At 42.1% G+C, this 18235-nt stretch overlaps 1 protein-coding gene across 7 annotated transcripts in view; it reads right to left on the reverse strand.

The window, feature by feature from the left end:
• Window positions 1-18235, reverse strand: part of srrm3 (serine/arginine repetitive matrix 3) — a 772181-nt gene that overhangs the window by 171697 nt on the left and 582249 nt on the right. For all 7 annotated transcript variants that reach the window (XM_043718790.1, XM_043718791.1, XM_043718787.1 and 4 more), the window contains one exon: window positions 12845-12946. In XM_043718790.1, coding sequence (XP_043574725.1) covers window positions 12845-12946 — 102 coding nt within the window. The remainder of the gene's footprint in view (window positions 1-12844; window positions 12947-18235) is intronic.

The raw sequence follows: 18235 nt of genomic DNA on the forward strand, positions 1-18235 counted from the left end.
TTGGTCCAACAGATTGATTCTGTGCTGTGAGGTTCATTGACCTACTGAGTAGTGGCAGCAAATGTCCTCACACTTTATCCATCACAGGCCACACATACACTTAAAGTTTAAAGAGGGCTCTCGAATAAGCATTCAAAATGATTTATGTCTTCTGGAACTTAACTCCCTAAAAATATTTTTAATCAACGATCAGACACATTTCCAGGAGTAAGACCTGACATTCCAGTCTCAAACAGTAGGTGCACTAATTCTGTGCCAGAGAAACTCCATTTAACTCTTTACAAGCAGCACCTCTCCTGCTAAGTTTCTCGGGTGAAGAAATAACCATCCCAAAATGTCACAGATATGTATTTTAAGTCTCTTAGTCTTAGTCAAAAATAAAAAGGAGCCACATGTAGGTTTGGGAAACTGCCGAAAGACAGAGAACACAAAGATAGCGGGAAAGAACTCAAACAAAGAGTTAGGAAGGCAAAAATGGGTCATGAAATATCTTTGGCAAACAGGATTAAGGAAAATCCCAAGTCATTTTATATATATATATATAATATATATATATATATATATATATGAAAAGGAGCAAGAAGGTGGCTTGGGTCCACTTAAGGACAATGGAGGGAATTTATGCTTGGAGTCAAGGAAGTGGGTGAGGTAATAGAGTCATAGAGATGTACAGCACGGAAAAAGACCCTTCGGTCCAACCCGTCCATGCCGACCAGATATCCCAACCCAATCTAGTCCCACCTGCCAGCACCCGGCCCATATCCCTCCAATCCCTTCCTATTCATATACCCATCCAAATGCCTCTTGAATGTTTCCAACCCTGGCAACACCCTTGTAAGTCTTTTCTGAACCCTTTCAAGTTTCACAACATCTTTCCTATAGGAAGGAGACCAGAATTGCACGCAATATTCCAACAGTGGCCTAACCAATGTCTTGTACAGCCGCAACATGACCTCCCGACTCCTGTACTCAATACTCTGACCAATTAAAGAAAGCATACCAAATGCCTTCTTCACTATCCTATCTATCTGCGACTCCACTTTCAAGGAGCTATGAACCAGCACTCCAAGATCCCTTTGTTCAGCAACACTCCCTAGGACCTTACCATTAAGTGAATAAGTCCTGCTAAGATCTGCTATCCCAAAATGCAACACCTCGCATTTATCTGAATTAAACTCCTTCTGCCACTTCTCAGCCCATTGGCCCATCTGATCAAGATCCTGTTGTAATCTGAGGTAACCCTCTTCGCTCCTTAATGAATACTTTGCATTGGTATTCACAAAGGAGAAGGACATTGTGGATAGTGAGACTCTGGAAGGGTATGTTGATATTCAAGGGCTTGTCAACATTAAATAGGTGGAGGTGTTGTGTGCTTTGAAAAGCCTTAAGTTAGACTTGTCCCAAAACCTGATGGGATCTGTAGTGATTGTGGCTGTTAATCTGGTCCAATCAGGGAGTCCTGGCTGACTGATATGAACAGGAGATTGAGTCTCCTTAGTTTAGGGGACTGACTCTGTGCTGGCTGGACCATAGTCAGTGTGTTACTGTTGGTTTCTGTTTCCATTTTTTTGGAGGGGGAAACCTGATTACTGAACTGGCTGAATTATTTAGCCAGTTTGTTAACTGGTATTCCTTTAGTGAGGACTGATTTCTAAACTCCTGATGCACACAATGCGTTTCAGGTGTGACTTGGTTCTCATTAGGGGATTGTTGTTTCACTGGCTGGTTATAGCCAGTGTGTTACTCTTTTCTCTTTTTACTTTTGAGAAAAGGACAATGTGGATTTTTTGGTAGGACTTAGCCCTTGGAGTCTAGTTTTCTTTGTTTTTTGTATGTGTCTTCACTTTTCTGGTGCTTGGCCTGAGCCCTTGTGGAAGACATACATTTTAACCAGAGGAGCTGTTCCTGTGGGGAGGCCTAGCCCCAGGACTGGGCCTCTGAAGATTGAACACCTGTGTGTGTGCTGGGAGGTGAACACTTGCTGTATCCTGGAGTTTGGGAGAAGACCTTTCCTTCAGGAGTGGACTAAACCCCTATGAGTTAACTGCATCTTTACAATATACTGTGGGCCTGGTTTTCCAAGGATGGGCCAGGTCTCCATGGAGACTGAACACCTGTGTGCTGTGGAGTATGCATTTGCTGCCTTCAGGAGTAGACTCTGCCCTTGGTTGTGGACCCTGTTTTTTAGCGGTGGACTCTGCAGTTTGGAGTGGACTCCATTTTGGGCAATGCACCTCGTAAACTGGAGTGGACTCTCTTCCTGGGAATGGACTCTATATTTTGAAGACTCTATATTTGGACTGTGTACCAGAAAGGACTCTGTTTTTCGGTAATTAGCTGTATCGTGCATCACCTGCACTGTCTTGTGCATCCCTGCGTCTGGCAGGCCTTACTGTGAGCTTGGAGGCTGATGGGTCGTCCTGAAAGCTGTCACCCTGAGAGCCGGAGGGTGGGTAGGCCATCATGTGAACCTGAATGTTGGTAGGCTGGCCCGAAAGCTGAAGGGTGGGTAGGCCACCCTGATGCCAGTTGCCCCAAGAGCCAGATGGTGGGTTGGCCGCTATGAGTGCTGTCGTCCCGAGAAGGGATAATCGGGACGGTCTGTCCTAGAGGTGGTCGGAAGGTGTGTCAGAGCAGCTGAGAGCCAGAAGGCGCGTAGGGGCAGGCTGAGATCCGGAAGGCTTGCGGGCTACCCTACTCACTGTCGTTCCTGGGGAAGGGGATGGGCTGTCCTAGAGGTGGCCGGAAGGTGTGTCAGGGTAGCCCACTGACCGGACAGCGCATCGGGGTGGGCGAGAGCCCAATGGTACGTAGGGACAGACCGAGAGCCAGAAGGCAGGTAGCCGTCCTCAGCGCTGTCACCCCGGGCGGGTACCAGGGCGCGCTGTCCTAGCAGTGGTCGAAAGGTGTGTCAGGGCGAACCGAGAACTAGAAGGGGCATGGGGTGGACCGAGAGCCGGAAGGTGTGTCGGGGTGGGCTGCCTTAGAGTGGCCAGAAGGTGGGAGGGACGGGGGCTTGCTGGGTCTGTATTGTCTGCACTTTTTATGTAACAGGATTGTCTTATGTATAAATGTCATTGTTGCTTTCTTGTCATATTTGAAACTGGGATTTGAGGCTTGTCCTCATTTCCCTGTAAACCGGTTGAGCGGTAGGGTTTGGGGCCTGGCTTTGCTGCTCCTCTCCCTTGTAAAATTGCTGTCTCTTGTGTACAGCTGTAAATGTTAACTTTTTTTTGTAAACTCTTTTGTAATTGTCTAATAAAATTAAAAAAAAAACAAGAGTGACTCTCACTAACGCAAGGCTAACATCTGAAGTATCTGGAAATGGGCACACTTTAATTGTTTCCTCATCTCTTTCTGCTGTTTATGTCACGTTACCCACCTACATAAACCACAAGCAACCATTTGTAACATTTGTATATTACAGTCTTGCCTCATACACAGTACTTAGAATGTTAAATTTTAAAGAATTATTCTGAGCTACTTTTCTAATTCCATCCTTTCTGGCTAGACCATTCTTTCCCATTGCTTTGTGCTTTAATGTAGGTTTTCGGTTCCACATTTAAATTAACGAGTGCTTGCAAAAAAATGTATTTGCAGACTATTTCCTCTGTATACTTTTTAGTTCAGGGCTAGACCATTCTTTCCCATTGCTTTGTGCTTTAATGTAGGTTTTCGGTTCCACATTTAAATTAACGAGTGCTTGCAAAAAATGTATTTGCAGACTATTTCCTCTGTATACTTTTTAGTTCAGTAATTACTGGTAACATGATTACAAACGCTTTTTTAAAAAAAAGCCTCGATGTAATCCAATTATTTGTAGTTGTTCTATTTGGTTATAATGAAGGAAGACATATGTCCTGCTATGTGCTGAAATACAACCTATCGTTATATAAAAAAACAGGAGTATCAGAGTTTCTGTTTACTTTGAAACCTGATCCTGAAGAAGCCAGACCAGTGCGAACTAGTATGCACCCTAAATAAAGGATGACTTGGCGACAGGATACCGGCCTCTCTGGAGTTATTTCAGGATTTATCCCAGAACACTGAGGGAGGAAGGTAAGGAAATTGCTGAGGCATTGTACAAAATCTTGTGTCCTCTATAGTCACAGGATAGGTGGTTTGTTTAAGAAGGGCAACAGGGATAATCTGGGAATTACAGGATGGTGAGCCATATGTGGGTTTTAGGGAAATTAGTGCAGAATATTCTTAGGGCTAGGATTTACTCACATTTGGAAGGATATGAACTTATTAGTGATTGGCTGCATGGCTTTGTGCGGAAAAGGTCATGCCTTTCAAACTTGATTGAGTTTTTGAGGAAGAAGACTGATGAGGGCAGCACAGTAGATGTTAGCAAAGCCTTTGACAAGGTCTCTCATGGCAGACAGATAAAAAAGGTGAAGTCACATGGAATCCATGGTCAGCTGGTAAGATGAATACAAAACTGGCTTAGTTATTAAAGATGGAGAGAAGCAATGACCAGTGATGTTCTGCAGGGTCAGTCCTGAGACCCCTGTTGTTTGTAATATATATAAATGATTGAGTATAATGTAAGTGGTCTGATTAGTGAGTTTGCAGATGACACAAAGATAAGGGGACGTGGGATAGTGAGAATGATTGCTGGAGGATACAGCAGGATATAGATAGGCTGGAGACTTGGGCATAGAGATGGCAGATGAAGTTTAATCCAGTCAAATGTGAGGTGAAATATTTTAAAGCTCAAATGCAGGAGGGAAATATACAGTAAATAGCAGAACCCTTAATCGCATTAACATACAGAAGGACCCAGGTGTACAGGTACACAGTTTACCTGAAAGTGGCACCGTGAATGGATAAGGTGATCAATAAGGTGTATGGTGTGTTTGCCTTCATTGGTTGGGGTACAGAGTGTAAAAATCAGCAAGTCATGTTGCAGCTGCACAGAACTTTAGTTCGGGGCCACATTTGGGATCTTCAGTCCAACTCTGGTCACCAGACTACCAGAAGGATGTGGCAGCTTCGGAGGGGGTACAGAAATAGTTTACCAGGATGTTGCCTTGTTTGGAGGGTATTACCTATGAGGGGAGATTGTAGTGATTGTAATGAGGTCACCCAGGAAGACCTTGTGATTGGGGCTGTTAATATGGTCTAATCAGGGAGTCCTGGCTGACAGATATAAACAGGAGTGTCAGAGCTCCTGTTTACTTTGAAACCTGATTCTGAGGAAGCCAGACCAGTGTGAAGAACTATGTATGTATGCACCCTAAATAAAGGGTGACTTGGTGAGAGGCAAGTTTCTTTTTTGTAGACAGAGGGTAGAAAGTGTCTGGAATATGCTGCCAGAGGAGATAGTAGAGGTAGATACAATAGCAACATTTAAGAGGCATCTTGACAGATGTATGAACAGGCAGGGAATAGAGGGATACAGACTGTGTGGAGGCAAATGTCTGTAGTTTAGAAAGGCATCATGTGTCAGTGCAGGGTTAAAGGGCCTGTTTATAGAATCATAAAATCTTTACGGTTCAAATACAGGTCATTGAGTCCACATCTCCAAAAAGTATTCCACCCAGACCTAACCTTGCATTTCTCATGGCACATCCACCTAACTTGCACAATTTTGGACTACGGGAGGAAACCATAACACCCAGAGGAAAGCCATGTAAACACAGGGAGAACATGCAAACTCCACACAGATGATCACCCAAGGCTGGCATCAAACCCAGGTCCCTGATGCTGTGAGACAGCAGTGCTAACCACTGAGCCTCCTTGTTTCTGTGCTGTGTTGTACTTTGTGCCCATGGTGACTAATCAGCATTAACACAGATGAAAGTCTGAGCATTAGTACCTTTGTGCTGCTCAGTGGCTTGTAATTAAAAGTGAACGCACATACTTGTCCAAGAGCATACTCTGCTAATATTGCCAACTATGTGAGGGGCAGTTAAAGCAGCAACAGTGCTTCTTTATATAGTGCATTTAATGTAATGGAATTATTAAAAAAGCCGATGCAATGTTGAGGCAGGATTTTGGTCAGGACATGGGGCTGGAAAAGAAGTTAGTGAGCTGGGGTTTTCCAACGTTTCTCTGCATCCCAGTTCTCTGCGCTCGGTACCAAAGCCTCCGTCACTTTCAAAGAATTGGATTTGGGTGACAACTAGTTACTGACCTTCAAACTGGGGACCGCAAACAGAATCCGATCCATGAGCTTTTTTGGGTTCCTTCACCACAAGGACTGGAAGACTCCATTAAACAAGTGGGCAGTGTTCACTGGGTGAAACAGGCCCAGAGATAGGAGACTGGGCGATCCAGTGCTCCATAAGGATTGAAATGGCTCCCCACTCTAGGAAGCTAGGGAAATATATTAAGTGCTGTGAGGTTGCTTCCAACGTGAAGCATCCTCTCTCCCTTCCCTAACTATAATGGCAGCCTTCATCCTTAATCAGACATTGAGCATGAGCTCTTGCCACTAAGTGGTTATCCCTTGGTAAATTATAGCAAAGATTAATCCCAACATTGTCTGGGGTTAGACCAAGCATGTATTTCAACATCAATGTCCCAAAACTGAACGGGAAGTGCTGCCCTGGTCTTTATATCTGGAGGACTAGAAAACAAAGGAGTAGCAGTCATGAATCAACTGGACTTTAACTAGATTTCTTTTTAAGTAGCTAGTTGCTAGGATTTAGAATACATTGTCTGAAAGACTGGTAGAAAAAGACTCAATAATAACTTTCAAAATGAAATTGGATAAATTATTGGAAAAGGAAAGATATTGTAAGTCTTTGAGGAAGGAGTAGGGCTTGAACATGAATGAATACTCTACTTTGTGTTAAATACAGAAAATGCATACATTAGCACTTTACTGCCTAACTATTCAGCAGTTAAATTTTAATATTAACATTCATGAAGAAGGACATTTTTAGCATTTAGTCTTTAAGAAAAAAGATGTATTGCTTGCCACTGCACTGACAGAGGACACCAATGCCCTTGGCGACATTGCTGAATGCCAGCAACTGGAAGCTAGCACCAACTCTATCCGTCCCCCCAACTTGCTGCTTTACGTGCACCACACCCTCTATTTGGCACCCTGCTTGCCAACCAGTTTACTACTTTTCTGGTCAACCTGTTCCTGACCTCTGCCCGTCTTGCTCCCACGGAAGTATTAAGGAGGAAGTCTCTTCAGCACGGTCGAAACTCAAAAAAATGCTGAGCATGTCAATTCAAACAGCACGCACGCATAGCTAAGGTAATAATCCAAAGATCTCCTGTACAGTGAATTGGGTCACAATCTTCTGGATGTCTATATCTCTGCTACAAAGACAGCAAGATCTGAAGGGGGCAGATATTGGCACTGACAATGAAAAATAATCATAGAACCATACAGTACTGAAGAGGCTACTGCCAAACATATACTACTACCTACACAGTTCCACTTTCCTGCACTCAGTCCATAGCCTTTAATGTTATGACACTTCAAGTTCTCATCCAACTTTTTAAAGGTTGTGAGGTTTCCCACCTCAACTACCCTCCCAGGCAGTGCATTCCAGAATCCCACCACCCTCTGGGTGAAAACATTTTCCCTCAAATCCCCTCTAAGCCTTTCACTTTGAAGTTGCGCTCACTTGTTTTTTCCGATTTGACCAAGGAGGCAAAAGTGAGGACTGCAGATGCTGAAAACCAGAGTTTAGATCAGAGTGGTGCTGGAAAAGCACAGCAGGTCAGGCAGCATCCGAGGAGCAGGAAAATCGACGTTTCGGGCAAAAGCCTCCATTCCTGATGAAGGGCTTTTGCCCGAAATGTCGATTTTCCTGACCCAAGGAGAGCAGCTGTTTTCTAATCCCTTTGACCATGCCTCTCATAATCTCATATACCTCTTTCAGATCCCCCCTCAACCTTCTTTGATCCAAAGAAAACAACCTGACCTTATCCGGCCTCTCTTCATCACTGAAATGCTCCATCCCAGGCAACATCCTGATGAATTTCCTCTGCAGCCCCGTCCAGTGAAATCACATCCTTCCTATAGTGTGGTGAGCAGAACTGCATACAGTACTCCAGCTATGGCCTAACCAAGGTTCTGTATAGCTCCAACATAATCTCCCTGCTCTTATAATCGACTGATAAAAGCAAGTGGCCCATATACCAGCCCAGATATATTCAGGGACTTGTGTACAAGATCTCTTTGTTCATCTGAGCTTCCAGTGTCTTGCAAATTAAGGAGTATTCCCTTGTGTAAATCTTTTCTCCAAAGTGCATCGCCTCACATTTATCAGGTTTAAATTTCATCCGTCACTGATCTGCCCATCTGACCAGTCTGCTTATATCCTCCTGTAAACTAACATCTTCCTTTCACTGTCAACTACCCGATCAATCTTTGTGTCATCCACATGCTTACTTGTCAATCCCCCCACATTCTCATCTACATCACTTAAGAATATAAACAATAAGGGACCTAGCACTAATCGCTGTGTTACGCCACTGCACACTAGTCTTCAGTTACACATACAGCCTTCTATCACCATCCTGGATCCTGTGAGCTTTTACCGTCTTTATCAGTCTCCCATGTGAGACTTTGTCAAAAGCCTTGCTGGAATCTATGTAAACTATATCGACTGCCTTACATTCATCCAAACACTTTGTCACCTCCTTGAAAGATTCCACCAGATTTGTTAGCCATGACTCCCATCTGACGAAGTCAGCTGACTATCCATGATCAAACCTTACCTATCTAAATGGAAATTAATGCTCTCCAACAATTTCCCTACCACTGATGTTGAGACAGACTGGTCTATAGTTCCCTAGTCTATCTCTACCACCCTTCTTATAAAGTGAAACCCAACTAGTTGTCCTCCAGTCACTTGGCACCTCCCTTGTGGCTAGAGACAACTTAGAAATTTGGGCCAGGCTCCCTGAAATTTCCTCTTGTCTCCCACAGCAACCTGGGATGCAACCCATCCAGACCCATCTGGAGATTGGTCAGTTTTAAATCTGCCAAAATCTCGAATATCTCCTCGTTTTTTGTATTAACCTGTGTAAGAACTTTACTTTAGGTGGCACAGTAGCGCCACAGACCTGGATTTGATCCCAACCTCGGGCGACCCTCTGTGTGGAGTTTGCACATTCTCCCCGTGTCTGTAAGGTTTCCTCCGGGTGCTCTGGTTTCCTCCCACAATCCAAAGATGTGCAGGTTAGGTGAATCGGCCATGCTAAATTGTCAATTGTGTCCAAGGATGTGTAGGCTAGGTGCATTAGTCCGGGGTAAATATAGGATAATAGGGTAAGGAATGGGTGGGTTACTCTTCAGAGGGTCGGTGTGGATTTGTTGGGCCAAAGGGCCTGTTTCCACACAGTAGAGGTTTTATTCTATTCACGGATCATTTTTTCAATTCTGTATTTGCACCGTCCTCCTTCTGAACAAAGATGGCTGTGAAGTACTCATTTAACACTCCACTAAAGTTGTCCGGCTTCACACTCAGATTGGTTCGTAATTGACCCTACACTTTCCCTTATTATTCTCTTCCCCTTGACGGAACTTTGGGATACCTTGGGATTCTCCCTAATGTTGCCTGCCAGCACATTTTCATACTCCATCTTTGCTCCAATAATTGCTTTCTTGAGATTCCACCCCCACCCCACCTTTTGCACTTTCTATACTCCTGCGACTGACAGTCACTGATGGCCTTGCAAACTTCTGTTTGGAAGGACATTGGAAGAGGCAAGCTGAGTTGAAGAGCTCAACTGAGTAGAGAGCCCAAAGAAAACTAGGGCCAGCAAATTATTCACTTTCTCAGTGCAATGTCCTCCTCCCCACGTGGAAAGAAAAAGCAGCAAAACTGCGAACGAGAATATTGCTCTGACTCACCTTGTACATTTCAATGTGTAGGTCCAGCAATAACATCATGTTGTTTTGCCGCTAATAAAATTGTGCAGCCATGACAGCCATTCCAATTATTCATCAGCACAACTGCAAGTGGTTTCTAGCCTAGCGATATCTAGGTTTAACTGCATATAACTCAGGTCATGCCTCAATATGTCCAGCTATGCCTCTAGAGCAAAATTCAGGGTTCAGGACCCTTTCCAGATCCAAAGTCAGTGCACAATAATCAAGCTGACATTCCAGTCCAGTGCTGAAGGAACACTGCTCTGTCACAGATGGTATCTTTTTTAGGTGTGATGTTAAACTGAGGCTCCAGCTGCCTGCTCAGGTGGTTTTACAGCTCCTTTGAAGAACAGCAGTAGAATTATTGCCAGTGTCCCGACCATTATTTATCCTTCAACCAACATCACAAAAAGAAGAGATTACTTTGTCACTATCAGATCACCGATGTGGAAATTTGCCCAGAGTATGTTGGCTGCCATTTCTCGTACATAACAACAGTGACTGCAATTCAAAAGTACTCTTTCTTTGCTTTAAAGAGCTTTGAAACATTTGCTGGTGGTGAAAAAGGCTATATAAATGCAAATTGGTTTCGCTTTTCAGATAAGCACTCCATAGATGTATGCATGTATTTGAGGAGCACACATATTCCTTTGCAAATACAGAATGAATTGCAGAAGAAATAGGAGTATGGGTGTTAATCTTACTGGTACAAAGTGGCATGCTTGTTAAATGCATCTCATTCACATTGCTGTCCTAAGTAGGCCAAGGCTACTACAGTCAGATTTTGGGCAACTCTATGCTGAAGAAATGTGCCACTAGGCGGAAGGGCAGACAGTTCAAACTCCTCAAATATCTTAGTCACAGTGATCGACTTGGGGTGAGAACTTATAAAGGACACTTCACCACTGGGATTACTGATATGAACTTGAGACCAGGAGATGGGGTGAAACCAGGGTGGGTGCTGGCTTCATCTTTGACAGTTACATGTTCCATTCTGATTCCAACATTGCTAGCAGTGACCCAACCTGACAGATAGCTGAAGATCAGCTCCAGAACTACTCCACTAGCCTGCACTCAAGGAACAACTCTAAATGTGAGACAAAAGGCCAAATTAGAGGGCAGTCCCTGAAAAGCTTGTGGAAGTTGCTCACTCCCATCATAGTGTTCATGTGGATAAGATACATCAATGACGTGTCAAGAAGCAGATGCAGATACACATGCAAATTTTGTTTTATTAGTAGAGAGATAAATAGAAAGGCAGTGAGAGGAAGAAAACAAGTTAAAAGAACAGTTTGTATCAACTAGAACAAAATAACATTTATAAAACAGGGTTTGGGGTAAAGGGTAGACCAAGAGTAAAATTACTAATTTTTTTATTGTAAATTATTTTTATGATGTGTTGAAGCATGAAGTTAATTTGCTCATCACTGATATTTTGCTGTAATATTGGGCACCTCAAGAAGAATGTGATTAACTGAAGCAGAAATACCTCATTATGACTTCCTAATTACACAAATATAAACATGGATTTAACTACCTTATATAGTGCTATATGCATAAAATATGTCTGTATTTCACATTATATAATTAAATCTCCAGTCAATATGAAACTCCAAATATACAAATAATCTCATTAATAAATAAATGCATTCATAAATCAATCTTTCAAATACAATTAAAAGCATGAAAGGCCAGTTAATTAACCTTTCAATCACTATCACTGCTCAATGCAAGCAAGGGAAACAAATCCCCAATATATTCTTAATATTTGACATGAAATAGAGAAGAATTGTCTCTGGTTGAACAAGTCCTGTTCATCATCCCTGAAACTTGCCGCAGAAAATTGTGCAACAATAAACACCCCACCCTTACTCGAAAATAAATGGCAGCTTGAGTCATTCTGAATAGCCAGAGCTGTAAAGTTAGGAGAACCCACTGGTTTCTTACTTTTATTCAGTGAGGAAATAAAAGCATAAAAAATCATGGAGTTAAAAAGGCTTGGCGTGGAATTTGGCCCCCATCAGTTTGGAGTTGGAGCAGCATTTAATCAGGCAAGAGGGAGAGGGTGAAGACTTGTCTGCTCTGGCCCAATTAAGGTTGGGACAAGAAGACATGTGGGATAGCCTTGCAGCCTAAACACTTATTAAAAGCATTAAAACCTCATTCTGTCTGAAGATGGTAGCTGGTATGGGGTTGTGGATGGCTGCTGAGGGCCATCTGCTGTTCTTGCTGCCAATTGCCCCTCTCCTGTGACCTCTATCTCACCCTCATTCACCTTCGGGCTGGGGTCTTTTGTTGACTGTGAGCCTCTGAAAGGTGCATTACTAGCAGCTGGCAGTGGCAAGGATGGCATTCAAGAGCTGCTGAACTCTGATTGGGTAGAAACTCTCAAAAACTTGGATTTCCACCCCAATGTCCTTAACTGTAGAGAAGGTCCATTGCCGGCCACTTCAAATGAGATCTTCTCACGTGGTGGTTCCTGCTAGCTCTCCAGCAAGTGAGTGGGACCCCAAATTACATTGCTCCCTATAAACCTTCCCTCCACTCATTGGAACTGGAGTAGGTCATTCAACCCCTAGAGGTTGTCTTATCATTTAATTTGACTGTGAATTATCAGAATCTTAATTTTCTTTACTCACCTTGGCACTATTCTTCCTTTTTTTGTTTAATTAAAATATCAGGTCTTAATTCTTCTGTTAATTTACACTCAAGTTTTTTGGGGGCAGAGAGTCCCAGATTTCAAATGACCTTCAACTGTGGTGGGGCTTTCTTTAATTTGAATGTAATTCCTGCTGAATTTGCTTTCTCCCAACAGAAAACTGTTTTCTTTCCGTTGATCCCATCAACTCCTTTAATCATTTGAACCTCAATGCAACCACCTCTGAAGTTTCTATTCCAGAGGATATACAAACTTAAACCTAATTAAAGATCTATTCCAATCCATAATACTTATTAAAAAGAACTGATCATTTTAACAAAGCAGCGTGCACTCACGCATGACGTCCGTGTGGATCTTCCTTGGTCAATACACCTTCCTTTTCCATTAACATTTGCCGAAAGGTCCCCACTTTCTGGCGAATTTCTTCTGGAGTATACCTGAAACAGCAATAGGAAATCAATTTCATGGATGTGCAGCATGGAAAAAGGGAAATCTGGAAAATTACTTCATTCTAAAAAGGAGGGAAGAGTCTGCATCTTGAAAGCAATTACATGTAGAAATAACAGCAGGAAGTTCTTTTTCACATCAGAAGTGATCAACAAACACATGGAATATCCTCCGCAAAACAGCACCGAAGTAAAAACCCTGGAAGCGTTCAATAACTAATTGCACACTGCAATACTTTATGGTCATTCTGGATGATTGAGTTGAAATAGGTCTGTGACCTTGTGAAACAGGTTTCCCAACTTAGCTGCTGACATGAAGATCGTATGAGGAAAGGCTGAGGCACTTGGGGTTGTTTTCATTGGAGAAAAGAAGGTTTAGCATTGGATAGGCATATGGAGGATAGTGGGCTAGTGTAGGTTAGGTGGGCTTGGATCGGCGCAACATCGAGGGCCAAAGGGCCTGTACTGCGCTGTATTCTTCTTTGTTCTATGGAATCACAGTATGAAAGGAGGGTATTCAAGACCCATCTTACCTGCGCTGGACATGACATGTCAAAACAGCAAAAGAAAATTCACGCTTGAAAGAATTTCATTAAAAGGCCTAAATTATTTTGAAAGCAAGCTATTATTCCCTGCCTTTAATTAAAATTGCATTTTTTGAGTGAATTATTGATGTTAATATGATAGGTTAATCTGCACTATATTTGTCTTGCTTGCTTGCTAAAACTGTACCCTTGGCCAGCGTAAATTACTAACAAGCTTTTTTTAAGCTCATCTAGGACATACCTTGTATAAATAGTGATAAACACAATGTTCAGTAATATAACGGAATATCATTGAGTCACATTTGATGCAAGGTTTGTGTGCAAGTTGTTTTCAAGATGGGCTCCTGCTTCATAGGCCATGGATTTTCAACTGTAATTCGTAAATTCTACATGTGAACAGGAGATGTCTTGTCGTGCTTGATTTTACACTATCCCCTTGGAGCTATATCTCTCAGAATGTTACCATGACATCAGCCAGTAAGAAAATTGAGAAACAACAAGTATGGCACAAAAAGTAGTGGGGGGACAAATACAAGTTTTCCACCTTTTAACTGTCAAATCCAAAATTACAGCATGATTTGGGATGAATCTTTAAATGTAATTTTGGGGACTACACGTTTACATGTTAATGCTAAGCTTGGAATTAGAAACTGATTTAGACAGCCTGGCTTAAAACACTGGGTATTACAGTACAGTTATGTCATTAAAAAAACAATACAGAGAATCGTGGAGGCGGAGAGTTATCTGGACATTGTGTTTCAGGAGGCAGTCACATCCCTTAGGTTAACTACCTCGAATTCGGTCAGTGATCAGGGACAGGAGGGTGTGACTATGCGCGAGGCAGGTAGAGGGATGCAGGAGGTAGTGCTGAAGGAGCCTCAGCCCTTGAGCCAGTCTAAGAGGTTTGAGACTCTCGCTCCCTGTGTGGATGAGAGAGGGGGCTATAGGGAGGATGAACAAACTGACCAGAGCACCATGGTACAGGGAGCCTTTCAAGAGAGGGGAGAGAAGAAAAATGTAGTTGTAATTGGTGATAGTATAGTCAGGGGAGTAGACACAGTTCTCTGCTACCAGGATCGAGAGTCCTGAAGACTGTTGCCTGCTTAATGCAGGATATCTCATCTGAGCTGCTGAACCTCGCATGTTAAATTAATCCAAATCATTCTTTCGCAATACACAATAAAAGTGTAAACTGGGTTTAATAAGCTTTGTGTCCTGATCTAGCATCAGGAATGGTTAAAATCAAATATTCTGTTCTTTTGTTATATGCCTCATATTGCCATATATATCTCAAAATGTTTCCTGTTTTTATCAGTCTAACTGATCAAATTAGCTTTAAGTCGAATGTGACAAGTTGGTTTAAATCAGACTCTTATTCTCCCTCGGATTCTATAGTATACAGCAAATCAGTTGCTTCCCTGTCACCACAATATCAGTCTCCTGAGATGTTTGCCATCCATTCTTTTCCTGGCAGACTATGTATTTATTGTGACAAAACTCCATAAATCCCACAGAGCCTCATTGGGCTGTCATCTGTCTTTGCTAAAGATTAAATGATCAGAAATAGGTTAAAGAATACCATTATACAGGAAGGATCCTTCAACTTGTAACAGAGGATTTATCATTAAATGGGCACAATATCTTTATTGGCTAAACTTCACATCTGATAAGAAAATTAAACCTCGAGCATTTCATGAAAATTCCACTATTCAATTCATACAAGCAGCTTGTTATTATCTCCGATAAATTGCAGTAAGATGATTTGTTGGATTGCAGTCTTTCAGCACATGTTGCAATGTATTCACAAAAAGTAACTGCAGTTGAAATTACAGGGACAAATTATAAGGCTCGACTTCTGGTTTTCTGGTCTGATAATGCAGTGATGCAATGTGCAGAGTCACGTGGGCAGGGTGACAAAGAAGAAAAATTGAGGTCTTTAGTTTTGATTACTTGTATGTGATGTGAGAGAGGAGACAGAGTTAAAACTAGGGCAAGTCATTAAACTATAGCGAGCAGTTTCTATAGCAACTGATTTTACAGAGATGACTGTGGCTTATTTCTCTGTGATGATCCATTATCAAAAACTAATACAAATATTAAAATTGTATTATAATGCTGAGAAAACAATTTTGCAAACTTCATTGTAATTGAATCTAAAAATGAAACAGTAGCTGTGTCTGAGAGATGCATATCCATATGGCATTGCAAAATAAAAATGGATTTATATAATCTTCCATGACCTGAAGTCTTCCTGAAGGACTGTGCAGTCAATAGAATGGGTTTGAAGTGTAGTGACTGTTTTAATGTATGAAATATAGCAACAAATTAACACAAGATGAAAGGTCCCGTAAATAGCAATGCGATGATGTCCAGACAATAGTTTCTAGATGGTAGTGGTTAAAGGATAATTATTAACCAGGCGACGGAGGAAATCTTCTTCGAATAATGATATGAGGAGATCTTGCTGAGAGGAGAATTAGGCCTTGATTTAACATCTCATCAGAAAGAAAGCACCTAGGACTGCAGTACTCCCTTAGTACATTGGAATGTCAACACAGAATTACATGCTGGCATTTGTGGATTTGGACTTGAATGGACCGACATCTGATTGAGAGGTGAGATCAAGAAGGATCTTGTACAATAAATATAGGATATAAATTTAGGAAGAGGTCTTTCAGCTTATTCTGCCATGCTTTTAGATCATGGTTGATCAGTACCTCAACTGTACCCACCTTAACATCCCCTTGGAAATAAATTAATTATACTGTCTGTTGGATTAATGCTTTATGAAGCTTTTAAAGCATAACCAATGATCCCTTCAGATGACGAATGCTGTCAATGCAGAGTGAGAACACCATTTTATGCCTCTCACTTTAATATTATATTAAGAACTAACAGAGAAATGGCCAGATCCTGTGAAAATTTTCCATTCACAACATTGTTTTAGTAACCACCTTCGCAGAGGGAAACAGAGTTAGCAATAAATGTTGGCTTTTTCAATGGCATCTCCATTCCATAATTGAATAAAAATGGCTTTTAAGAAACAATATGGGATTACATTGGTTATTAGCAACAACACTTCAAAAGAACTAGAACATAGAACATGACAGCACAGTATAGGTCCTTCAGCCCTCGGTGTTGTGCCAGCCTTTTATCCTATTCTAAGATCTGACTACCTACATACCCTTTATTGTACTATCTTCCATGTGTCTATCCAAGTTGCTTAAATATCCCTAATATATCTGACTCTACTATCACCACTGGCAGTGCATTCCACACACCCACCACTCTCTGTACAAAGAACCTACCTCTGACATCTCCCCTAAACCTTCCTCCAATCACCTTAAAATTATGCCCCCTTGTGATAGCTATTTCTGCCCTAGAAAAAAGTCTGTGGCTATCCACTCTATCTAAACCTCTCATCATCTTGTACACCTCTATCAAATCACCTGTCATCCTTCTTCGCTCCAATGAGAAAAGCTCCAGCTCCCTCAATCTTACTTTATAAGACATGCCCTCCAGTCCAGGCAGCATCCTGGTAAATCTCCTCTGCACCCTTTCCAAAGCTTCGACATCCTTCCTATAATGAGGCATCCAGAACCGAACACAATATTCTAAATGTGGTCTAAACCGGGCTCTGTAGAGTTGCAGCATAACCTCACAGTTCTTAAACTCAATCCCCCTGCTAATGAAAGCCAAAACACTTTACACCTTCTTAACAAACCGATCAAATTGGGTGGTAACTTTGAGGGATCTATGACATGGACCCCAAGATATCTCAATTCCTCCACACTGCCAAGAATCCTGTCTTTAATCCTGTACTCTGCATTCAAATTCGACCTTCCAAAGTGAATTACTTCACACTTTTCCAAGATGAACTTCATCTGCCACTTCTCAGTCCAGTTCTACATCCTGTCAATGTCTCATTGCAACCTACAACAGCCTTCCACACTGCCCACAACTCCACCAACCTTTGTGTCATCAACAAACTTATTAATCCACCCTTCTACTTCCTCATCCAAGTCATTTATAAAAATCACAAAGAGCAGAGGTCCCAGAACAGATCCCTATGGAGCACCACTGGTCACTGAGCTCCAGGCTGAATGCTTTCCATCTGCCACCATCCTCTGTCTGCTATAGGCCAGCTAATTCTGTATCCAGACAGCCAGATTTCTCTGTATCCCATGCCTCCTTATTTTGTGAATTAGCATACCATGGGGACTCCTATCAAACACCTTGGTAAAATCCATGAACACCACAAACACTGCTGTACTTTGATCAATGAGTTTTGTCACATCCTCCAAGAATTCAATAAGGTTTGTGAGGCATGACCTGCTCTCTCAAAGCCATGCTGACCAGCTCTAAGCAAGCTATTGTTTTCCAAGTAATCATAAATCCTGTCTCTCAGAATCCTCTCCAATACCTTGTCCACCACTGGCATAAGACCAACTGGTCTGTAATTCCCAGAATTATCCCTACCCCCTTTCTTGAACAAAGGAATAACATTTGCCACCCTCCAACCAAATGGCACTACCGCAATGGACAGTGAGGATGCAAATATTATTGCCAAAGGTGCAACAATCTTTTCCCTCGCTTCCTGTAATAACATTGGTTATATCCTGACTGGCCCAAGGGATTTATGTATCCTTATGTTTTTCAAAATTTTCAGCACATCCTCCTTCCTAACATCAACCTGTTCTACCATGTCAGTCTGTGTCACATTGTCCTCAGAAAC

The sequence above is a fragment of the Chiloscyllium plagiosum genome, chromosome 28, assembly GCF_004010195.1.
Source record: "Chiloscyllium plagiosum isolate BGI_BamShark_2017 chromosome 28, ASM401019v2, whole genome shotgun sequence".
Classification (NCBI taxonomy): domain Eukaryota; kingdom Metazoa; phylum Chordata; class Chondrichthyes; order Orectolobiformes; family Hemiscylliidae; genus Chiloscyllium; species Chiloscyllium plagiosum.